The sequence below is a fragment of the Petaurus breviceps genome, unplaced genomic scaffold (assembly GCF_028583685.1).
Source record: "Petaurus breviceps papuanus isolate PSGF00001 unplaced genomic scaffold, PetGlider_PUasm1.0 101, whole genome shotgun sequence".
Taxonomy (NCBI): domain Eukaryota; kingdom Metazoa; phylum Chordata; class Mammalia; order Diprotodontia; family Petauridae; genus Petaurus; species Petaurus breviceps.
The window spans coordinates 8725373-8750486 of NW_027185575.1; the positions used below are offsets into that span (position 1 = coordinate 8725373).

The 25114-nt window shown below is 39.2% G+C and overlaps 1 protein-coding gene across 6 annotated transcripts in view; it reads left to right on the plus strand.

Moving 5' to 3' along the window:
* Window positions 1-20453, plus strand: part of LOC138158801 (splicing factor, suppressor of white-apricot homolog) — a 126414-nt gene extending 105961 nt beyond the window's left edge. For 4 of the 6 annotated variants that reach the window (XM_069085075.1, XM_069085227.1, XM_069085302.1 and 1 more), the window contains 5 exons: window positions 2544-2699; window positions 4113-4238; window positions 13155-13319; window positions 16380-16452; window positions 20009-20453. In XM_069085075.1, the coding sequence (XP_068941176.1) occupies window positions 2544-2699; window positions 4113-4238; window positions 13155-13319; window positions 16380-16452; window positions 20009-20074 (586 nt within the window). In that variant the 3' untranslated portion in view covers window positions 20075-20453. The remainder of the gene's footprint in view (window positions 1-2543; window positions 2700-4112; window positions 4239-13154; window positions 13320-16379; window positions 16453-20008) is intronic. The other 2 variants (XM_069085151.1, XM_069085391.1) reach the window with 1 other exon arrangement.
* Window positions 20454-25114: the final 4661 nt, after the last annotated feature.

A 25114-nucleotide genomic window follows, 5' to 3' on the forward strand; every position in this document is an offset into this window, starting at 1 on the left:
TTTGGCCACCTAATTTCCCTACTTGCATTGTACCATTACTTATAATATTTTTTTGGACATCTGAATGGCATAGAAATTCAGCATTTCCAAAATGGGGAGAGGGGGTCACTTTTCAAAACATTATGTAAAATACTCAAATGTGTGAATAGGTTTTTTTCCTCGAAATTTATTAACCATTGGCGGCCAGGTAGCACAGTGAGTAAGAGCACTGGTCCCGGTGTCGGGATGACCTGGGGATCGAATCCGGGTTCAGACACTTAGCACCAGAAACCACCCAGAAACACGTGGCCTTATAACCTTGAACAAATTACTTAACCCCAATTGCTTAGGGGTGGCCAGGTGGCTCATCGAGTAAGAGCACCGGCCCCAGTGTCGGGATGACCTGAGGATCGAATCTGGGCCCAGATACTTAGCACCACACCCAGAAATAACTGGCCATGTAACCTTGAGCAATTTACTTAACACCAATTGCTTAAAAAAAAAGAAAAGAAAAAGAAATTTATTAACCATTATTAATTAACATATTAACTGTCATAATTTATAAATAGTTTTCTTTCAAATAGTTTAATGCATTGCAGATATGAGAGTATATAAATATTCAAATAACTTAGGAGTTCTGGGATAGTTTAAATTACATGGTGGTTCTGAAAGGAGTGCTACCAGCTGAAAATTAAAGATGCCATTTTCTGTCATTTCTGATTAGATGAAACTATACTATAATTGAAATGTGTTTTCTTTTTGAAATTAGCCAGTCTAAACAATAAAGTGAGAGGCAGTCTGGTGTATGTTCTACCAGAGGGTGGAAACCCCATGTGCACTCTAATATTTATGGACTTATTGAAATCCTGTGTATCTTGTGTTAGCTGTAGAATACCTACAGATCCCATAAGTGAAAATCTCTCTATACTTTTCTAGGAAAAGTATAATGTGTCTCAAAAAATAGAGTGAAAGATATATTGAGTGTTTTTTCTTAAACCAACATTAAATGGAAGTCTTTTCATTTTATTGTTTTAATTTGCATTTTCTCTGAATCTCATTTTTGAATATTTTCTTTGTCTTTTGGGATAAATTATTTTAAGAAGTTTCTCACACAACTTAATATTGTTGCCTGATGTTTAAATTCTATAGTTTGAATTATTGATGATAATGTACCTATTATATTTCCGATTTAATTTTCAAATTTTTTTAGTAAGAAGATTTATAGTTTTAGTTGTACTTACCTATAGTCTCTGGATTTATCTTTGGAGCTATTGTAATTTTGTCATCTAGATCTTGTTTATTAAAGTAAGATACTTAGTTCCTTGAATTTCCTGATTTCAACTCAAAAGTTTGTCAACTTCTATGTATAGTAGTCCTATGTGAATCTCTATTCTCTGTGTTTATCATAAATGATTTGTTTCTCTAAATGCTTTCATCTCAACTTTACATTTGGCTACTTTAAATATTAAACACCTCAAACATAACCAGACTGAAGCCTGAAAAAGTAGGATCATGTTTAAGGTTGGGGGAATCAAAGCCAAATAACCTATGTGATGAACTCAGTCTGCTGATCATGCAGGTAGAAGGATTAAACCTGTAAATAAAAATATTGATTGTGTTCGTGTGAGCATACATCTTTTTGAAGCCTGACCTCTAAAGCCAGTCTGTGCATGTATTTGTATATGTAGGAAAAGAGACTTGAGCCCAGTAGCTTATCTAGTAGAGGATGTAGGATTTATAAATTAAAACTACATCCACCATTTAAATTTCAAGACAACTAGAAGCTGAGAACATCCCCAGTGTTCTTGCTTTGTTATCCTAGCAGTCTGTTGTTAAACTCCGCTTACTCATTTAAAGGTCTTCAAGCAGTAACTAAAATACATTAGGTGAGATGTAGATCAGTGAAAGAAGTTTGGAGAAAGTTACAATTGTTTCCTTCAAATGAAACTTTTGAAGTTTCTTTTTATAGTAATTTAAACAAATCTCAAAATGATGGTTTGTTGTTTTCATTTTTAAAGTAACGTTTTACCTATGAATTTGAGTTTTTACAGAGATCGTGCTTGAAAGACTGCAAATTCAGACAAATATTTTTTGAAAACCCCTGCATTTGCTTTATTTGGGTGGTTTACTGAGAAGATAGAATGTCAACTTCTTTAGCTTTGCTGTGATTTTCAAAAATTTGGATATATGACCATTGTAAAAACCTAATTAGTAGTATACGAAGCATGAGAGCTGTTGTAATTAATAGAAAATTTTAAAATATCTCGTGCAGCTTTCTGAACTTTTTAAATGCCCTTTTCTCCAGAATGATTTGGAATCTAACGCTAATAACTATTTCCATTTCAATTTGCCTCAAAGTGTTATTGGGGTACCAGTCTTCACAAACATTAAGAGCTAAGTGACTTTCCTGATAATATGAGGGTTTGGTTAGACTTATACGTGTAAGCGCTCCATAAGGTGATAATAGAGCTTTGATTAAGGTACCGAGCTTTTTCGGGATTCTAGTTAACACCAAATCTAGCACATTTTATTCTGAATGTGAAGTGTGTGCCTCCATATCACAGACCCACAGCCTCCACAGGGACACTGAACACGGAGCCATGTCAGAGCAGCTCATCAGTGGCAGCAGCAACAGATCAAGACAGTTATCAGGCAGCTTCGACATCGAAAAGATTTGACTCCTGGAACTCTTTTGAGGGAAAACCTGGTAAAATGTCAAGGTGTCTAACTGACCTCAACCTTTGTAATCTGTTTTATTAATCTTAAGAAAGGTCTGAGAAAAAATTAGTTTTCTAAGTTATGAAGAATTACATGAGAGAAGAGCTTAAAACTGATTGGATACCATAGTTTCTACCAGAAAGGGGTCTATTTCATTGCTATATTTCTTGAAGAATGGCTCTGCTTCTGTATGAATCTGGAGGGTGGAATGTGATTATAACTGGTATTTTAATGCATCATTGGTCTCTGCAACAGCAATGTTTTTTTTGTAATTGTAAGTAAAATGAATCAATGTAGAGTCTTTTTTTAAGTGGCAAAATCAAGCTGCTCTTCTTAGATTGTTTTCAAGTGGGTTGTTATGAAAACAAGAGAAGAGATGATTTTTTTTTCCAATTGATTATTGCATGTGTTCCTGAAAATGTATAATTTTATTGAATGAAAAAAAATGCAATAGAGAAGTCCTAAAACCATTGTTAAGTGACCTTATGTTAAGGACTCTGACGCTAAAGTGGGTTAGTGTCCCAGGTGGAAGTACCATTCACAGATTATCATTGGTTTATGCAGATTGTGGTACTGGATGAATAAAAGACATCTCTCTCAGGCACATGAAAAGTATTGCCAAAGTTTTCATTGGAGTAGATAATTTCCAGGAAGTCTTATGAACTTAAAAACAAAGTGGTGCTTTAATGTTAATTTGAAAAGACATTCAGAATTGGATTGAAGTATTTAGGCTTCAAGCCAAAAAAAGAATTGGGTGTTAGAGAGTTGGGTAAATTCTGTGTCCCAGTGAGAACTGCTGCCAATCCTTGATTATCCATACTAATAGGACAGAGGGATAGCATGAATAAATGAAATTCACAGGTAATTTCCAAACCTTATTTTAGCCTCTTCCCCAAGCAAACCTTTTACTTGAAATCTCAGCAAATAAAATTAACTACTTTGAATTGTAATGCCTTTCTCATATCCAGACTGTAATAAAATCTACTAATGAGCAGGAAAAATACAAAAAAAAAAAATAAGAAAGAGGGGAAATGAAGCATAAGGCCTAAGTAATCCATAAATTATATCATCAGATTTTGTATAATTGAGAATTGGCTAAGCAGCAGACAGCTCCAGATTCAGTTATATATGGGTTGAAAGTTCAGCACAGATAAGAAATCTACTCTGTAGATTTAGATGGTTGAGAGAAGAGGAAGAAAGAAGAAAGAAATCTTGTGCACCTGGATATGGGGGGTTCTGACATGACACAGACTAGTCCATGTGGAGAGCTTTATAATAACCGCATCTTCAAGAACCTTCTTTCTAGTTCTTTGTAGGCTTAGATGATGTCTGATTACTGCTGGAGTGATAGAGAAGTAATGTGATAGAGTCAGATCAAAACCAGCAATAAATAAATCTACTTGATCTTCATTCAGGTCACGGTCAAGGTCGCCTCGAAGAAGAGCTCACTCTCCTGAGAGAAGAAGAGAAGAAAGAAGTGTTCCAACAGCTTACCGTCTCAGCAACAGCCCAGGAATCAGCAGGAAACGTACACGTTCCAGGTGTGTGGGCAGGGGGTCCCCCCAAACTGGAGGGAAGGGGAATTTTTCTCCCATTTGAAAAAAAAAATTTAAATTCGCATGCTAGATAATAAAAATTCAACATTTACTCATACCAAATTTGTGACAAGGTCATGTGATTATTACTTGAATACTTTTTTGAATCTGTAGTTTCATCTATGTAGACACTTCCTCTATGACTCTGCAGTTTTTCTAATCCTCCATAAAGAATATCCTTAGTGTCCCAGAAACCTTCCAATTGGCCTTTTACTATTTCAAAGATACTATTGCAGCATTTGGGGTATGCATCTGTTATCCATCATGTGACTATTTTATAGCTAAGGAAACTGAGGCCCAGAGAGGTAAAATGACTTAACCAGCATCCCATAGCTAGGACCTTTCTATTGTGTTAAAGCTGACTTCTCATAAAAGTATTTGGGGATTGACTAAGGTGGGTTGATAATCAAAGGAAAATCAGTGACACAGGCCAATTCTGGTGCCTATAAAGTGAGTCCACATTACTTGCCCCACCCTAGGTCAGGCCAACTTCCTCAAAAAAGCAGGGACTATTTTGAGTTGCCACTTTATAAATGAAGTTATACCCATTCTCCATTTTGGTTATCAGATACCTCCATTAATGATTGGCCTGAATGTGGCTGGTTGAAAACCTGGTCTTATTAATTTATACAGTCCTTTTAGTAAAGGGCTTAAGAGGGACCACTAGTGCAGCACTATGGGCCTACTGTCCGTCTGACAGTCCGCCAGGATACCCCTGTCTCCCAACAGGCGCTAGGAACATAATCTCCTTCTCTCTTTCAGTAGAGCCGCCACCACGCATTCTCTCCGGGGATGCTCCCCTTGTTTCTGTGCTAGTCCTCAGATCCAGTTCTGACCATGTTAGTGCTCTTTGGCCCTCTTCGCCTTTTCTCCTAGAACGTATCATATGAGCTTCCCAAAACATGTATTTCTAACAAAGAAGAACTTAAATAAGAAGGGAAAACTGCAAGTCTTGGGGGAGCTCTCCCTGAGCTAGAACAAAGTTGCTGCTTTTAGTTAAGCAGCAAGTAAATTGTAAAAACTTCATGACGTTCCCTGTGCAGGACCCCCCGCACTGCTCTTGTTGCTGGGGAGGTGATTACCCATACCTTTGGGAAGGGCAGGTCAGTCACTTCACTTCTGCCTACACAACATGCTCCTCATGGCCACCACTGTAACTGAGACTTGGCTGGCCTACTTCAAAACAACCAAGCATGAGGTAGAACTTTAATAGGGAAACTAAATTGTATCAGTCCTAAACAAGCCCATTACTTGTTGATTTGCTGATAGGAATGTTTGCTGAAATGCTGTCCTGGGCAACACACTATACTAGGCAATAGGGGAGACACAATGATATTTAAGTAAGTTCTAGCCCCTAACTTGAGAAATGCTAGTCTAGTAGGGATAGATAAGACCACAGACAAATAAAATAAAAATTTGACTGTGATGAGTGCCTAAAAGGAGTATATAATAAGATCAGATGGGTGAGAAATCATTCCAGCCAAAAAGATCAGAGAGACTTCATGGAGGAGGTGTCATCGCAGTTGGAACTTGAAAGATAGTATGTCAGTGGGAAAAGTTTGAATTGTGATATTCTGTTGCATAAATGTACTAGGCAACTTCTTACATACCAACCATTAGAGAAGTATCAAAGGGGCACTGACCCTAGAGTCAGAAGGACCTGATTTCAAATCCAGTCTCAGACACTAGCTGTGTGACCCTGGACAAGTCCCTTAACCCTGTTTGCCTCAAAAAAAAAGTATCAGTTATTTTACTATGGCAAAAATAATGATTTTTGTATGCTAAGTTCAACTATAAGTTTTTAAAAATTAAATAAATAAGTAAATAAACTTTTATTGAAGTATAAGAGAAAAAGAATAAATCAGCATAACTGATTAAGACCTTAAAAAAAGTGAAAATCTGTACAGTGTGCAATAATCCACCCACCTCTGCAAAGGAGTGAAAGGGAAATGTTTTCCCATGTCATTTGAACCCTGATTATTCCTTATTTTGCACATTCACATTTTATTTTGTGTGTGTAGTTATTTTTCCTTTAATATTATTCTAGTCACTGTGTAGATTGTTTTCTTGGCTCTGCTTACTTCACTCTCCATCAGTTAATATGAATCTTTCCAGGTTTCTCTGTATTAATCACATTCGTCATTTCTTACAGCACAACTAGATTATCAAGTTCAGTTGTTTCTGATTATTCCTTGTTTAGTCTGATCTCTCTATTTTTTGACTAATACCAGATGGTTTTGATGACTACTGCTTTGTGTGTCAGGTTCTATAAGGTATTCTTTTGATAATTTGATGTATAGCATTACAAGTGTAAATCAACTTTGGTGGTATTGTCATTTTTATTACATGACCATGAGCAGTAAATATTTCTCTTGGTATTTAAGTTCTTTATTTCTTTAAGAAACATTTTGTAATTGAATTTATACATGTCTTTTGTGTACTTTAGTAGATTCAACTATAATTTTTTAAATGTTTTCATTAAATTGTCCTGGAATGAATAAATGAAACATTTAATAATAAATGAGACTGTCTCTAAGATCTAAAGAGAAATGACGGTCAGGGTGATCACAATGATTTGACTTGACTGGCACATGCTGCCTCCCATCTTGCCCTCAGAGGGCCTTACTGCTTTGGGAACATGATTTTTTTTGTAATCAGTCAGTAAATTACTATGCCAGATATATTTCTAAATACTAGGGATACAAAGAAAGGCAATGGGAAGACAATACATAAATTACCAGATACACGCAAAGTAGGTGTATAGGAAGTAGATGGAAAGGTAACCTGAGAGGGGAAGGCATTACAAGCCTGAGAACCGGAAAGTACCTCCAGTGGAAGATGGGACTTAAGCTAAGTCTTAAAGGGAGCCAAGGAAAGCAAAGAGCAGAGATGAAGAGAAAGCCTTCCAGCCCCAGGTAGCACACATGGCCAGTGTAAAGGCTGGATTTAGGATATGGAGTGTTGGGGATGAAGAGACAAGAAGGCCTGTGCAACCAGATCATAGAGAGCATGGAATGGAATAAAGGGTAAGAAATCTAGGAAGGTCTTTAAAACACAAATTGATATTTGATGGTGGAAGTGATAGGGGGTAATTGGAGCTCATTGAGCAAGGAAATGTCATAGTCACATGCTTCTTTTAGAAAAAAATCACCTTGGCAGCAGACCTGAACATGAATTAGATTAGATTAGAAGAGACTTGAATCAAGGAAATCAATTATAAGGCTATTGGAGTAGTCCATGAAGAGATGATGGGCGTCTCAAACTGTGGATGGGGGGCTGTGATTGGACATATGGCGTAGCTGTTGTGAAGGGTATGTGGAACAAGAATGAAAATTTAAGGAAGACACTGAATGTTCTGAGCCTTGGTAACTGGGAAGATGGTAGTACTCAAAACAGTAATAGAAATGTTGGAAAGAGGGAAGAGTTTAGAGGGAAAGATAATGAGTCCATTTGGAGCATATTAGTTCCCCATATCCAAGAGACAGTTGATGATGCATATATCTCTGTAGCTGAGAGTAAGGACTAAAGTTGATTATATAGCTCTGGGAATTATCTGTATAAAGGTGGTAATTGAAATCATGGGAGCTAATGAGGTTACAAGTGAGATAATAGGGAAAAGGACCCAATTTAAAGGATAGCCATTGTTAGTGGGCATTATAACAATGAAAGAGTTAAGAAAAGTTAGAACTGGGAGAGAGCAAGGTTAGGGAAACTCAAGAGAGGGGAGAGTTCCAGGAAAAAGTGATTAACTGTGCCAGATGCTATAGAGGAGTCAAGGAGGATGGGAAATGGGGGGGGACGTTCAAATTAGCAAATAAGATACCACTAGTCACTTTTTTTTTTTTGCTTTTTTTTGGAGGGCAATTGGGGTTAAGTGACTTGCCCAAAGTCACATGGCTAGTAAGTGTGTCAAGTGTCTGAGGCCGGATTTGGACTCAGGTCCTCCTGACTCCAGGGCTGGTGCTCTATTCATTGTGCCACCTAGCCACCCCCCACTAGTAACTTTCAAAGGGCAGTTTCATTTGAATGATATGTTTGGAAGACAGTGATAAGAGAGGAAATGGAGGGACCCAGCCAGTATAGACAACCTTTTCAAGAATTTTAGCCATAAACAGGAGAAATATAGAAAGATAATGAGCACAGATGATAGTGAGATTTTTTTTTGAGATCAAGTGAATTTTTTTTTTTAAGGATGCAAGAGATATGGGTATGTTTGTTGGAAGCAGGGAAAGAGCTAGAAAGTAGGGAGAGATGGAAAGTGAAAGAAAATGAGAAGAATGATGGGAGTAATTAACTGGAGGGGTAAGTCCAAACCAGATTAAAATGTAATTGGGAAATAATTGACAAAACCAAAAAAATTACAATAAAGCATGGTTAATGTTACATTTTAAGACTAAGTCACTAGTTTTAATGTTGAGGAGTTTGCCTTGGAATGAAGAAGTGACACCTTTTCAAGACCTTAGTAAAGGAGGAAATGGGAGTGGGGAGATTGAACAGTCAAAGAGAATGCCAAGATCATGAACCTGAGACACCAAACTATGGTGGTGCCTTGGACAGAAATGGGGAGGTTAGGAAGAAGAGAGAATTTGGGCAGAACCAGAACAAGGTCAAGACATCTAGTTTGAAATGTTCAATAAGCAATTGACGGTGCAGGATTGAAGCTTAGGGGAGAGATTTTAGCTGGTTACATAGATCCTAGAGCCATCCCCCTAGACTAGATGATAGTTAAACCCATGACAGCTGATGAGATTAGGTTAATGATAATGACAGTAGCTAATATTTATATTGTACCTGCTGTGCCAGTATACTGTGTGCCAGTCATTGTGCTAAGTATTTTACAAATATTTATTCCTTACAACAACTCTGGGAGGTGAATGCTGTTATTATCCCCATTTTACAGGTGAGAAAACTGAGGCAAACAGGTTGCCATGGGTTACTGACAGAAAAGAGGGCCCTGGACAGAACCTTGGGGGACATCCAGAGTTAGGAGGCATGTTATAGATGATGACACAGGAAAAGAGTGAGAAGCAAGAGCAAAATTGGGAGAAAATATTTGGACCAGTACAGTTATTTACAGCCCTTCTCTCCCACCCCCACCCCAGCCTCCCACCTTTTTGTCATTTTTGTGATCATTTGTTAGGAGCCTCCATTATTAAGGCAGCTATACTGAAACATGCAACTTGCTTCTTGAAGTGGGTTTCCCAGGCCCACTCTTTCCGTTGGTTGCCCTGCTGTGGCAGAGTTCTAATGCCTTCATTACTGTCATTGTTTTACTCCACATAGCTGAGCAGCTGATGGCACCATGCCCAGAGTGCTGAGCTCAGAGTTAGGAAGACCCAATCACAGATCTGGCTTCTGACACTTAACTCTCTTCGAGACCCTTGGGCGAATCACTTAATCACTGTCTGCCTTAGTTTCTCCTCAAGTATAAAATGCAGCAGGGGGATAATAATAGCATTTACTTCCCAGGGTTGTTGTGAGAACCAAATGAAATACTTCCTTTCAAAAATTTCTTATAAGAAGCACATTGTCTTGCATATAGTAGGCACTATATAAATGTGTATTCCCTTATCCCTGAGCAGTTTTATCATTCACAACAAGTAAGAGTCAGGCTTGACATTTGCTACAGTTTTATGTATTTAAATCATGAAGCAGCTGACAGCATAGTGAGAAAGGAGTGTTTAGAGCTGAACTACTGATGAATGAGAAAATTAGATGTGGAAGGTTTCAGGGTTAGGGTATTTGAAGAAGAGATTTGGGAAGCAGATGGGGAAGCAATACCCCCTAGGATAGTCATGTCTCCGTTTACTTAAGTTAACAGTTTAATATGGGACTAATTCCTCCATTATCTCCTAGCAAGATATTAAATGAATAGAAGTTTATTTTGGTATTAACATAACCAATACATGATTGGGGAGGTGAATATTACAAATATCAGATTGTACCTGCCAACCCCAAATAAAGCTTTTCAAATTCTATTCATTAGAAAAAAAAAATTGGGGGAATTTATTTTATCCTTTTAGAAGTTGAATCATTTTTATACAGATTGATTATTCTTTCATTGACTCATCACACACACACATCAAAAATAGTAAATTATAATAAATATTATCACCTAGAACAGTCTTTTCATGCTCCTACCTAGAGACCTAAAATTAAAATTACCACTCTATTCTTCTCACCTCATTCGAGGTGAACTAAGCTCTTCTTTTTCAAGTTTAATTTAATGACAGTCAAGGAAACCAAGGCTAACCTAATTAATTTAATTTGCAGTCATCTCTGAAGAACTTGAGTGTTCGATGACATTGGACCACACTGTGCTTGATGATCTTTTTTCCTGTTAACTCTTCATATTGATGCCTTGTAAAATAGTTTGCTTCAAGGCTTCACCTCTCACACCCAACTAATTGGCCAAGGTGACAAAATATGTAAATGGTCAGTTGGAGCAGTTTTAAATTAATGGTCCATCCATTTTGGAAAGCAGTTTGAAATTAGGCTTTTAAAAATAAAGACATTGTTCATATCCTTTGACCCAGAGATCCACCTGCTATGCATCCACCCCTAGGAAATAAGACAGAAAGATCTCATGGACATCAAAATATTCATAGCAGCACTTGGTGTGGTAGCAAAGAATGATGAGCAGTGAATTTTCCAAACATCTGAGAAACCAGTCCTATATATAATGTGAATGGAATGGAATGGGCCATAAGAAATGGAAAATCCAGAGAACACAAACTGAAATAACAGAACCAGGAAAAAAAGCTGCACAATGACTGCACTGATGTAAAAAGAATGACAAAAGCTCCTTGGTTCTGACTGAGGTTGGCCCTTCCCGGAGAAATGTTGAGGGTGGTGCACTTACCTCCTTTCTTTAGGGAAAGGGTTTGGATGGGGGGTGGCCTTTTACCAGACCAGCAGATTTTGCTGAACTTCTCTTTTTTATTCTTTGTTATAAGGGACACCTCACTGTCTAGAGGACAGACTGTAAGTGTGAATTCTAAGATTTAATGCCTATTTCCAGGTTGACATAAACATACCACCCATAAAGACATTCTCATGTTTCAGAAGCAAGAGCAATGGTTAAATTGAATATCTAAAAGAAAGGTATACTGGCTTTTCTGTTTCCTTTCAATGCTCTCCTCATGTTATAGTCTGCTTCAGAGGGCAACATAGTCTGTAGGTGATCCTTCTGATCCTGAGCCAGCTAAAATCACAGGATTCTAAGCCATACGGTGCACACAGATCATCACTGGGGCTTGATTATGTACAGCCTAATCTAAGAGAAAAGCAGCATTTTGCATCTTCTTTCTCACAGCCCCCTTGGTAGGATTCTGTTAACAAAACTTGTGCTTTGTTATCATCTTGAAATCAAGGTTCATTATTACTAAGATTCACTATTTTATTATTGTCTGATCATGGAATCTAGTAACTGATACTAAGTTCAATTTTTCTTTACTAAATAAAACAAATTGCAATGATATATTAGATCATTCTGAGAATTAAGATAATTTTAAAGGTCATCTAGTCCAGCCTTTTGCCAATTATAGAATCTCTGACAGTCAAGTTTCTGCTTAAATTCATTCAGTGACAGATAGCACACTACCTTACATAGTAGGCCATGGTACTTTGGAACAGATTTAATCATTGAAAAACATTTCCTTTTTGTCATCTGTCCATTTAGTTCTCATAATCTGTAGAACAAGTCTTCAAGAGAACAGTCTCTCCACCCTTGATACATTTAAAGACAACTTTAGTTCCCACTTCTGTCCATCCATCATCTCTTCAGACTAAATGTTTCTATTTCTTTCAGCTGTTCATAACATGACTTCCATCTCTTGAAATGCTGTCCTACCACCTCCACTTAGCAAAATCTGACCCAACTTTAAAAGTCCTGCAAAACACTGATAGGCGCTGGGGATAGTGAGCGAGAGGGGAGGAGGAATCTTTATTAAGTGCTCACTATATACTGAACACTCTGCTAAGCGCTAGGGTTACAAAGAGAAAAATAACACAGTCCTGAGCTCTCATCCAGCTGTACCTCCCACATCCCATAACATCATAGTTCTTGGCCTGCATGTCTTAGTTTCACTTAGTTCCTACCAGGTAGTAGAGTAAAAAGGTAGCAGTAAACTTTTTGAGGGCATAGAAGAATGTCTTATTTACTTTTCCATTTTTCCACACAAGGCCAGGCACTTGATAAGCATCAATAAATGTTAGTTGAGTTGATTAGAAACAAAGCTATGTAGAAGCCACACTAAAACACAGGCCTTCTCTCCGACAGGGATATTTCAGTGACAGTTCACTGCCATTCATGGTGGTTAGTAAGGCATACTTAAGATTGTTAGTTCAGCACATCCAGCTTTATGAAATAGAAACAATATCATTTTCTTTTATGAAACTTTAAATTGGAATTAAACAAGTCAGCAAACACTTTTTGAAAACCTCCATACAAAGCACTGTGCTGGATACTAGATGAGACATAATGGTTAGGTGTTTGGTGATTGGTTATCTTATATTTCTTAAATAAAAAGGCCTGCTTGACTGAGAACATGAGTATTTCTTGAAATCCTCAGCTATGAATAAAAGCTTCCTTCTCTAGAAGAAATTGTTTACCCAGTATGTTGTCTTCATTCCAAGTGACACTTATCACAGATTTCTTAATCATCAGTTTACTGATTAAGTAAAGGTATATAGCTTTAAAATAGAGATATACAATGAGCAGTTGAATCAATGATGTAGCATAAAGGGCCATTCTCGTTCAAAGAAATTTCTTTAAATCTGACCAGGATCCCTGCCTGAACTGGTGCATCATTTGGAAGACAAGTTTTTGTCTTAAAATAAAAACTACTGCTTTCTTTCCAGAAGTCCCCATGAGAAGAAGAAGAAGAGAAGATCTAGGTCACGTCCCAAGTCTAAGGCAAGATCACAGTCGGTGTCACCGAGCAAACAGGCTACACATAAGAATTCAGCCCATTCAACCAGCATCTCTCCTGTGGAGAGTCGAGAATCCAGCCAAGAGCGCTCCAGGTAATGAGCTCCTCCCACGGCACAGGGCAGAGAAACCCTGGACCTTGGGCATGGACTGGGCCCTTTGAGGGCAGTGCCAGTCACCAGCTGACAGGAACGCTTAATGAACTTATTGTGACAGGGCCCCTCGTTCTCTTAGTGAGAAACGAATCACTTTGAAACATCCAGCTCATCAAATCACATCCATCAGAGGGCACTTACTCCATTTTAAAATGCAGGAATTCCTTCCCACTGTAAATCCCTCATCCTGGAGACAAAGGCAAAGCACACCAAGTCTCATTTCTTTCAGTCTTTGTAAATGTATTTATTTTACTTGTTACTCAGTTGAATTCACCAAATGTGTTTTCCATGTACAAATTACTGTGTTCTGTGCAGAGGGTGATAAAGAGTTTAAATGAGACACAACCTCCACCTTTGTGGAACTTAGATGTCCTAGATGTTCTAGCATAGCCTATACTATACGGTAAATGAGTAAGTGCACAGGAAACTGTGATACCAAATTATACATGACAAGCACTTTAGCGGGGTACACGGCAAAGTACTTTGTGGGGTCTTGCAAGGAAGAGGTCTTTACCAGAAGGGGGAAGGTCAGGGAAAAGTTAGCATTTCATTTGATTTCAAAGAATGAGGAGACATTCTACAGATGAAAAAGGGGAGGAGGGCGGACATCCCCAGGATAGAGAATGACGCAAGCAAAAGGAAATAGTTGAGAAAATATAGAGATGGACAAAGAATCTGGGCCAGTTGGGTTGAAATATGGAGTATGCGGAAGACAGGTGAGGAGGGTAGGAGGTATGGCATGCTAGATTATGGAGGACTCTGATGGCCAGGCTTGGACTTGACTTGGTGGTAGCCAAAGGAATAAGGAGAAGAGAGTGAATGAAAGATTCTGTGGAGCTAGGAGTGTCAGTACTTGACAGCTGCTTGTAGTGGAGGAGTGGTGAGGGAGGGGGGATGACCCCAGAGTTGTTATCCTTGATAACTAGAAACAGAGAAGTTTGGAAGAGAAATGAATTTCAAGGGGAACATAATAAGTTCATTTTAGACATGGTTAGAGATGCTTACTGGACATCCAAGTGCAGATGGGGGATGGAGGGGTAGATGTGATAGCTGCAGAGAGGTCAATGGAACCCATGGAAACTGATGAGATTAGAAGGTGGAAGTGGGCCACAGATGATCAACCTGCTCAGAGTCTTAGAGGGATTGGTCAAAAAGACGAGAAGAGAACCAGCAGAGAGCATCACCCCAAGAGGCTGGGAAGGAGAGAATACCCAGAGGAAAAGGTAATGTTCAGCAGTGTCAGGCCCCACACCGTGGTCAAGAAGATGAGGACCGAGAAACAGCCTTTTGTTTTAACAGTTAAACAAGCCTTGATAAATTTGTAAAAACTAAAAATTAAAAAGACGAGTTGAGGGGCGGCCAGGTGGCTCAGCGAGTAAGAGCACCAGCTCCAGTGTCAAGTTCTCAGATCTCAAGTCAGTTGCCATTTATGAAACAGTGCCCATCCCAGCTGATGAAAAAATTGGGTAATTCTGTGAAGAACTTGACAAGATCTTCCAAAAAAAGTCAACATCACCTTGATATTCATTGCTTTCAGTGCAAAAGTGAACAGAAGGACCAACAGCAAAAACTGTTTTTGCATAGTTTGAGATTTAAAAAATGAAAAAAGTCAGACTTAACAGACTCAGAAGCCTCACATGAATTTGAAGCCTTTTGATATTGGAACTTAAAAATCTTAGACAAGAAGTGACTGGTTACATAACCATACTCTCTTTGCAGTCAAATCATGTTGATTCAGTAGAGCAAAGGCCAGTGTAAACAGACCATCAGAAGAAAGGATCAAGGTGAAAAGAAAATATTAACTGTGGTTGACTCTATCATGATCTCTTTAATCTGGAGGTAGTTAGAGCAGCAGTAAAGATCGAGACCTAGAGTCAGGAAGTAGCCTCAGACACCCCCTACTATATGACCTTGGGTAGGTCCCTTCACCTTCATCTGCTGCATTTTCCAGGTAACCATGGCACCTGCCTCTCAGAGTTGTTGTGGAGCTCAAATAAGATGATATTTGTAAAGTGCTACATGAATGCTAGCTATTACCGAAAAATGGGGAATGAAGAAAAGTTAAAGACATTTATTGCCATTTCCTAAAGAAGTTTAATTGGTAGAAGATAGTTGTCACAATGAAAAGGCAAAGACTTCCTCAGCCAGGAAAAAATGTTCTTGTCCAGGAGAAAGAGGACAATGCTGACTCGGGTCTTGAGCATCTTTATCAAACATCACAGGAAAGGAGAACAGAAAATGAACCAAGAAGATCGCAGAGAACTGAGGGGAAATCCAGGCTGCCTAGAGCCTGGCATGGTATTGTGTGTAACCGAAGCGTTCTAGAGCATTTGTAGTGTAAAAGACATTGACAGTGCAACAGGTCTGCCATGTTTTGGCATTTATGCACTTTTACAGATATATTTATTTCCAAATGCTTGAGTACTAGAAGAAGAGATCAAGAGATTTCCATTGCAAGGAACCACTGCTAGTCAGAGCTCAACCAGAAATTAAGACAGAATATTTAGGACGTTATGATCGAAGTCCAGGGCTAAATGTCTCAGTTTACAGAAATTCCTTGGGCATGATGCTGCATAAAGTGACAGACAACGCCAACCTTTGAAAGCAGTGCCTGCCTCTTTTGTATGTTAACTGAGTTTTAGTTATTAAAATGCTAATATAATGTGATATCCTATTTTGAGTTTATTGTGTTAGCCTTTAATTTTCTTATAAGGAATAGAAACCTCTTTTCACACCCCACCCTTGGATGACATGTTGGAATTGGTATGCCTAACTAGCTACAGTCCATCTAAAATTAAACTGATAGCCTTATTATTACAGTGAATTAGATATCTTGTTCAGAAATGTTAATGCTTTTTTTTTCCCATATAATGGATAGATTTTTGTTTAGGTTTTTCTTCTAGAAGTCTTGGTTTTTAATTTATCTCAGTCTTTAATTTTCCCAGGAAACTGTTGCTTTTTAGTATGCTTTTAATATGTCTTCATTAATCTTTCCATTAGGGGAGTTTCTCAGGAAAAAGATGGTCAGATCTCTTCAGCAATTGTGTCTTCAGTGCAAAGTAAAATAACTCAGGTAGGATTCCAACTCTTTTGACCAGCAAACATCTTGTCATTGCATTACACGCTCAGCTCTGTGCTCCTCCCATCTTTTCAAAACCTAAGGTTTGTTTATACACCTTAATTACCAGGTTCTCAGCAAATAATAAAGGTGTGCTTGGCTGATGACCTGGACTGTTGATACTGAGATTACACCAGGTTCTTCCACAATAATAAAAATGAGAGGTACAGTGTATAATTCTTTAGCACTTTTCTTTTATGTACACAAAGCATTTTTACTTAGCCTGTGTAGCACTGTAATTTTAGGATCAATTTTACAAGGGAGGGAGAATGAGAAGTTAAATTTTTTTTTCATTTTTCAAATTCTTGTATTAACTTCTGATTTACATCATTCATTTCCACCAAATTTTGAGTTACAAATTTTTTCCCCGTTTTTCCCCTACCCACTGCCCCAAAATAGCAGTCCCATAGGATATCTCCTCCTCCAATCTGCTCTCTCCCATATTTTCTCCTATACCCCTTTCAACTTTTCCAGTAGGGCATGGTGTATCTCTATGCCCCAGTGCCTGTATATCTTATTTCCCAATTACATGTAAAATAGTATTAATAATAGTATGTGTGTGTGTGTGTGTATATATATATATATTTAAACAATTGATTTTAAAACTTTGAATTAAAGATTCATTCCCTTCCTCCCTTGTCACCCACCCTTACTGGGAAGATAAGCAGTTCAGTATAGTTTGTACATAAGTAGCTAATGCAAAACAATAACATAGTAGATATATTGTAAAAGACTGACTATATTTCCCTCCCTCCTATCCCACATCCCACTTGTTCTGTTCTCTGCTTTGATCCCATCTCTTTTCAAAAGTGGGTGCTTCCAACTTCCCTCCCCCACAGCCTGCCCTCCCTTCCATCATCCCCCCTCTGATCCCCTTCCCCCCTACTCTCCTGTAGGGTGAGATACCCTATTTAGTGTGTATTTCATTCCCTCCCCAAGACAAATTCAATGAGAATAACCCATTACCTTTTGCCTTCCTATTCTTCCCCTCCATTGTAACCATTTTCCCTTGCCTCTTCTTTATGAGATAGTTTACCCCATTCTGTCTCTCCCCATCTCCTCTCATTATATTCCTGTCTCTCCTCTTAATTTCACCTTTTAAGTATCATCCCTTCCAGTTAAATGGTCCTGTGCCCTCCATGTATACCTGTAAACATATATACATGTATTCATATATGTATTCATATGCCCATATATATATATATATTTCTATTCCCTTCAACTATTTTCATACTGACAAAAGTTTCATTAGTTACAATTATTGTTTTTCCGTGTAGGAATGTTAATAGTTCAACTTTGATAAGTTCCTTATGGTTTCTTTTCCCTGTTTACCTTCTCATGCTTCTCTTTCTTCTTGTATCTGAATGTCAGATTTTCTATTCAACTCTGGTTTTTTCAGCAACAATGCTTGAAAGTCCTCTATTCCACTGAATGACCATATTTTCCCCTGACACATGATACTCAGTTTTGCTGGGTAGGTGACTCTTGGTTTTAATCCCAGCTCCTTTGACCTCTGGAATATCACATTCCAAGCCCTTCGATCCCTCAGTGTAGAAGCTGCCAGATCCTGGGTTATCCTGATTGTGTTTCCACAATATTCAAATTGTTTTTTCCTGGCTGCTTGTAATATTCTCTCCTTAATCTGGGAATTCCAGAACCTGGCTGTAATATTCCTAGGAGTTTTCTTTTTGGAACCTTTTTCAGGAGGTGATCAGTGGATTCTTTCAACCTCTTTTTTGCCCACTGGTCCTAAAATATCAGGGCAGTTTTTTTTTTTTGAGAACTTCCTGGAGGATGATTTCTAGGTTCTTACTTTGATCATGGCTTTCAGGTAGTCCAATAATTTTTAAATTATCTCTCCTGGATCTATTTTCCAGGTCAGTGGTTTTTCCCATGAGATATTTCACGTTGCCTTCTATTCTTTCATTTGTTTGGATCTGTTTAACAGCATCTTGAATTTCTCATAAAGTCACTGGCTTCCATTCGCTCCAATCTAATTCTGAAGCAATGATTCTCCTCATTGAGCTTTTGAGATTCTTTTTCCATCTGGCAAATTCGGCTTTTTTAAGGCATTCTTCTCCTCATTGCCTTTTTGAGCCTCTTTTGCCATTTGAGTTAGTCCATTTTTTAAGGTGTGATTTTCCTCAGTCAGGCTGTTGACTCTCATTTCATGATTTTCTTGTATCGTTCTCATTTCTTTTCCCAATTTTTCCTCCGCTTCTCTTATCTGCTTCTTAAGGTCGTCTATGGCCTGTGACCAGCTTGTATTTTCCTTTGAAGCTTTTGGTGCAGGAGTTCTGACTTCACTGTCTTCCTCCTGTTCCATGTTTTGCTCCTTTTTGTGCCCAAAATAGGAGTCTAATGTTGGAATCTTCTGTCTGCTTTGTTTCCTTTGCCTGGTCATGTCGCCCCTCAGTCACTTGACCCCTGGGCTTTTTGCCACAGTAGGACTCTGCCACCAGACAGGGGAGCTTTCTCCCAATCGCTGGGGTCTTCTCAGCTGCCGGAGGTATTAGATGGGTCCCCTCTCTGAGGTCTTCAGACGCTCTGGCAAACTGGTCACACACCCTAGAGACCTCCACCCTAGACTGCAATCCAGATCCAAGAAGGTTAAAGCAAGAGTGATTACCCCTCAGACTGGTGCTTGGTCCCCCTACACTCTGCAGGCCAGGAGCTGAAGCTGCCACGTGGCCCTGGCTGGCTGTGCGGGCTTCTCAGTGGCTTCTCGCCCCAGGGGCAAAAGCCACACACTCCCACTTACTGGGTCCCAAAGTCCACACTACACTGACCTCTCACTTTTGTCCTTCACATCTATGTGTTGACAAATCTGGAAACAGCCACAGCTGCTGCTGATCTGGAGTCCCTCCAGCAGGAGGCTGGTCAGGCCTGCCCTGGGGCTAAAGCCTCGCTGGCTGATTCCTGCCCAGCCTGCCGTGCTGCCCTCAGAGAGAGGTTAGCTTCTCTGTGTCATTTTGTGGGTTCTGCGGCTCCAAAGTTTGTTTAGAGTCCCCTTTTACATGAATTGGGGAAGGTGGAAGCCAGAGCCCAGAAGAGGTCCTGCTTCTACTCTGCCTGAGAAGGTAAATTTTTGATTCAGTCTGCATGTTCCTGATTTTATACAAATGGTTCAGTGACCACCAGCCCCTGAGTTTCCTCATTTTCCTCAGAGTGTATGGACTCTCTTTCTGTAGCCCCTGCTTTCCTCCATGAGCCCTTTTTGAATTATGAGCTTGATTCCACCAATGCAGAATTCTGAAGAGAACTGGTGATGAGTGTCAGCCGGGATACCATTTCCTATTTCTTTCTTGTGTAAGCTGGTGCTGCACTCTATTAGTTCACAGTTGTGTTTGTCACTTAAAGAAAGCCTTGTTTTATGTTTGTGCCCCCAGCATTTTCAGAAATGTTTTCACTATATGAATTATTTTCCTACCTAGGTTATTTAGACAGATATGTTTATAGTTTTAATGGAAAGCTAATCAAAATGTTCTTAACCTTCTCTTCTTTTTAACAGGATCTAATGGCCAAAGTGAGAGCAATGCTTGCCGCTTCCAAAAACGTACAAACTAGTGCCTCCTGAGACCCGGTGAACTGACTGTTCCTTAGGGGAACACGTGGGAGGGGATTTTGCAAACAGTCTCCATTGCCTCATTGCAGCTGTGGATCAGAGAACTCTGAGCATTTGGTCCTCAGCTTCCTTTTGTAGGAGGTTATTGGAATTGGAAGATTAGAAAAACCTTATTTCTGTCCAGCCCCACCCTCATAAGCGCTGCCAGAATTTTCCACCCTGGATCTCCCTTGGACAATTGAAGGTTTTTGTAAATTGATTTTTGATGACCTCTTCAGTTTAAGATTTTTGACCAGCAGTCTCTTATCTGTATATTTGTAAATAATATCATGTTTCTGTGAAAATGTATTACCAAATAAAATGGGAGAAAAACACCTTTTCTAGCTAGCAACTTTTTGGCAGTTTCTTCATTTTGGGGTAGTGACTTTATTTTTAGCATTTTACTGTCTGCTGTCATTATTTAGTCAGACCATTAGTTTACATACCACCCTCTCCCCCAACTTCCCCCTAATTCATGACAGATTTGTTGTACCAAACAACCTATATGCTTTTTAAGTTGTTTACCATCTGTTGTATAAGTAGTAAAGAGAGCCTATTTTGAGCTTTCCCTGGTAGGTTTCTTGTAATACTGAAAAAAATCCAAATTTGTTTCAAATAATTTTTTTTATTTCAGCATATTACAGTTTTTCATTTCATTCAGTTAGACTTTATTTTCCAAAATAGCTCCAGTGCTTAATAGAAGATGTAGCCTATCCTCTTGCTTCGAGGCAAAACTCAACCTTAAATTGTCATAATTAGGTGACTTTCTGTCTTATACATTGCAATCCCAAGATAAGAAGTCTTAACACATCCAGTGAGGACGTTCTCTGCCTAAACCAAATCTCTCCAACCTTCTTAAAAGGCTTTTTTCTTCTTTCCTCAGGCCTGTCCAGAGGGCATTTTTTGATCACCAACTCTGTCCAAAAATGCAGCCTCTCTCTGCCTTAGTTGAAAACACAAGATGTATTCCCATGAAACAAGAAACTGTAAATCTTGGGCAGTAGGTGACTGATAGGGAAGAGTCACCCAGAGGTCTGTGTGGGTTCAGGTCCTTGGGCTCTAGCTGTATGCTGGAGCTAGGCCTGGAGAGAATCTATAAAGGTTGGAAAGTTTAGGTGAGGGGTGAGACTTTTAGGCTGTGCAGGGCAGAGAAGTGAGAGGAAGTGAGCCTTGTGCAGGGGCTTCAAGCCCAGGGACGAGGCCCACCTGACTGGAAGGAATTGACGTTTCCTCCCAAACAGGAGAACTATTCTGAAAGTTAATGACTTCATACACACATCTATAACAAATTGCTGTTGGTCACACAGAGAATGTTCTAAAATGTTTTCATGTTGCTATTTTTCCCTCTGCAGGGAAAGGCTGGGATCATTAACCAGAAATAAAACCTCCTAGATGGGGAAATGGGAAACAATTATGTTGGTACAAAATTAACTAGTCCAGTTATTTTACTAGTTCAGCTCTAGGAGGTCGCTCCTAGAGGTTCATATAACCTCTTAGGCATTAAGAAAAAAATACTGGAGTCATTTGGTTGTGGGAGGGGGCGCTTTTTTTGGCAATTTATAAGTTACTCCCCAGTAGTGATTGCCATTGTTTTCCCATTACTTCTTGTAAGATCCTGTTTGACATTGTTTATCCTGTTTGTACAAAGCCATCTCTAGTATGGATAAAAAGTTATGGCAGCTTTCATGCTGGATCTGATTTAGTCATCCTCATTGAACCAGCAGGGTCAGAACTCCTCAAGGATAGCTTCATTAGAATAGTGAAATGTAGTGTTTAAATAGTTATTGTGTGCCCACAGAGGAAGCTGGAATTTACAGTCCAAGGGAGTGTTGAGCAGTCTCCTGAAACCTGATTACCCATACATCACAAACATCACAGCAGGCTTTTATATTTTCCCATTTGGGAACATATATAAGCGTAACAAACCATGTTGATGTGTTCTTGTGAAGAGTAGCCATTCTACCCAAATTATATCTCACTTTGATATGCTCTTGGTGCCCAGGACATGCCCATCTGTGCTTAGGGGACATTCTGGTTAGGTCACTTTCCTATTCATTCTTGTACTTGACTAGCTATGTCCCCAGATATCCACGGTTTTTTTATTGCATGGTATAGGCTAAGGAAGAAGTGCCGCTACCCAGTGGGTAAGAGGAAGTTTGTGGTCAGGACAGCTTTTCAGTGGTGTTTACTTAGATAAAGTAAGTGGGGAAAAAATGGAAAAACTAGAATAAAACAAGGGACCAATATGAGAAAAAAGAAGGGAAAGGGAGGAAAAAAGAGGTGAAGCTCTTTTCTGCTTAGCATGGAAAATAACTCAGGACACTGAGTTTGCAGGTAAATGGTTTTGATCATTCAGGACCAAAACCAGAAGGTGTTGCTGAGACCCCCAAGAGGTGACTCTTATTGTGGCAAAGTCATTTGGTTAACCCCAGAAGTTTCTATCAAAGGTGACCCCAGTGGAGGTATTCCCAGGAGCCACCTCCCTGTAGGTGCCTTCCTGCACTGAGCTAGCAATTTAAATCTAGTAAAGTGGATAAATCTTTGAACTTTCAAAGGATCCATCTCTCAGCTGTTTCCAAGTTAAGATGGACAAGCAGATGTCAGAGCAAAAGAGAGTACTTCCCTGCTTGGTTGCCTTTGTTTTTTTCTGGGAACTAAAATGCAAACCAAATAACCTTTCATTTAAAGGATGGAAGCATAAAGAAGCCAGAAAGCTCTTTATTAGTTTGTGACTTTACAAAAGTGCTAGATTCCTTCCTACAATTTTTATGTGGTACCCTAGGATTTAACTTCATATAGTAGGCATTCAGGAATTATTTAATGAAAGAATTACATTTACCAATTATTAGTCCAGCTAACCTCCTTCAGTTTAACTCATACTGTTTGACTCATACCAGTGAGGATTTTAGTTAACTGCAAGTATGAGGTATAATTGATAAACTCCCTCTTGACCTCCCAGTGAAGTATTTATTCAACCCTGCTAGGGTGCAAGTCACTGACTGCTTGTTCTGGGAAGGGGATGGGGCCAGAAGGCAATATGTAAAAAGGTAAGTATATACAAAATAATTTAAAGGGAAAGGGAAGAGCATGGAAGGCTTCCCTTGATAGGTAGCTCTAGGGTGCATTTAAAGCAACCTTGTCCAGTACGTTTACCACTATAAAGGTGACATCACCAGCCCCTCATAATTTTAAATCCAGGAAAGTCAAATTTAATTTCCCCATCTGAAAAGTACTGTAATTTAAGTAGGGAAAGGTACTGCCTTGCCTTCATAGACATCTAGCAATGTGCCCTTGACGTATTTTGAATTTGTGAAGTTACTTTCAATACAGTCTCATCAATTAGTCAAGACAGAATAGGAAAGTGTGAGAGTTGGAATACTGACCAAAAGCATTTGAAGAAAATCCTTGAAATGAGTTCTCTTCCATCATTATCACTTTGAAAGTAAAATAAGTGTTCTTTTCTTTCTGTTTCTTCTAAAGTTCTCCAGTTACTGACCTTTTAAATCAAAAAAATTTTTTTTTAATATTCCAGTGGTACTCAGAAGACTTTAGTGCCAGAATCACTGTAGACTGAATATATGGTCATCCTGAACCATATGACCAGTAAATAATGCCAGAACCTAGTGTCTGAAATGTCACAAAGACCCCCACCCCCTTGCTCTACAAGAATTGCACTATAAATAGGCCTGTAATCTAGAAGGGTTCTACCTCCTTTCCTGGGCCCCCAACAGTTTAGGACCTGTATCCCTGTTACCACTGGGAGAAGCAGATTCCTCCAATCCTGACTCTATATGTTGCACACCTAGACAGTCTTAGTGGACACAGCAACTGCTTTTTGAGGATCCAATGAGAGAAAACCAAACTGGAAAAAGGAATTTTTTTTAATAGAGCTAAAAAAAAAAACAGAATATGACCACCTTGTTTATAAAAATGCATCTGGAACTAGTGACTTTTTATTACTTCAAGACAGAAAAAAATATTGATTTCCACTGAAATCTAGTTGATGCTTTTATTAGTAAGTACAATTTGAATGCATCTTTTCTCTGGCAATGGAGGGATTGGCAACCCTGTAGTTGTACAAACCAGCAGGGCTTATGTAGGAACAGGTTTTATCAGCCACGTGGTGTACAGTAAGATCAAAGCCTTAACATTAAGGTTCCCCCCCCCCAGCCCCTCCATCTGTACTATCTGTTTTCCAGCCCTAGGAATAATTTCCTGCCCATCCCAGTGGCTTCTGGCAGTCAGTCCATTAAGGCATAGTAAAGGTGTTAGGTTTTTTTTGGCTCTGCAGTGATACAGAGGGCCAATATTAGAAAAGGGGGGGGGGGGAGGGGGAAGTACCAAGTAAACATTACTACCAGCTTGCTTCTTTGTCAGGCTGCCAATGTTAATGGCATTTAGAATCCTTACAAAAGAAAGCAAAACCCTGGTCATATTTGTTTGTTTTTCAAATGTGACATTGTAAATGGCAGCCTCGAATCGAGTAGCTTGTTTGGCAGAGGGATATGGGGAAAAGGCCACTGGATTTGGAGTCTGAAGGCTAGGCTGGCTCCATTATTTAGCAGGCTATGTGACCTTGGGCACATCCTTTCCCCTGTCCCTAGACTTCAGTCCTCATTTGTAAAATGAGGGGGATGATGCTGTTGGCACTATCATCCTGACAAGGGTACTGTGAGAAAAGTGCATCCTAAATTTTGATTCTCTGGCTGTGTAAGTATGAGTTGTTATAGGAACCTTGTAAGGAAAAACTTCTTAACAGTAAAAGCTGTTCAAAAATAGAACGAGCTGCCAGGGAAGGGAAGGGACTCCTTTTCGATTCCAGGTGGGACTAGATAGCCACTGCATTTCCTTCTGGCTCAACTCTGATTCTGTGAACCAGAATTCATGTCTATCTAAGTGGGAAATAATGGGATGGGGTGGATGGATGGATGGGTGGATGGGTGGATGGATGGATGGATGGATGGATGGATGGATGGATGGATGGATGGATGGATGGATGGATGGATGGATGGA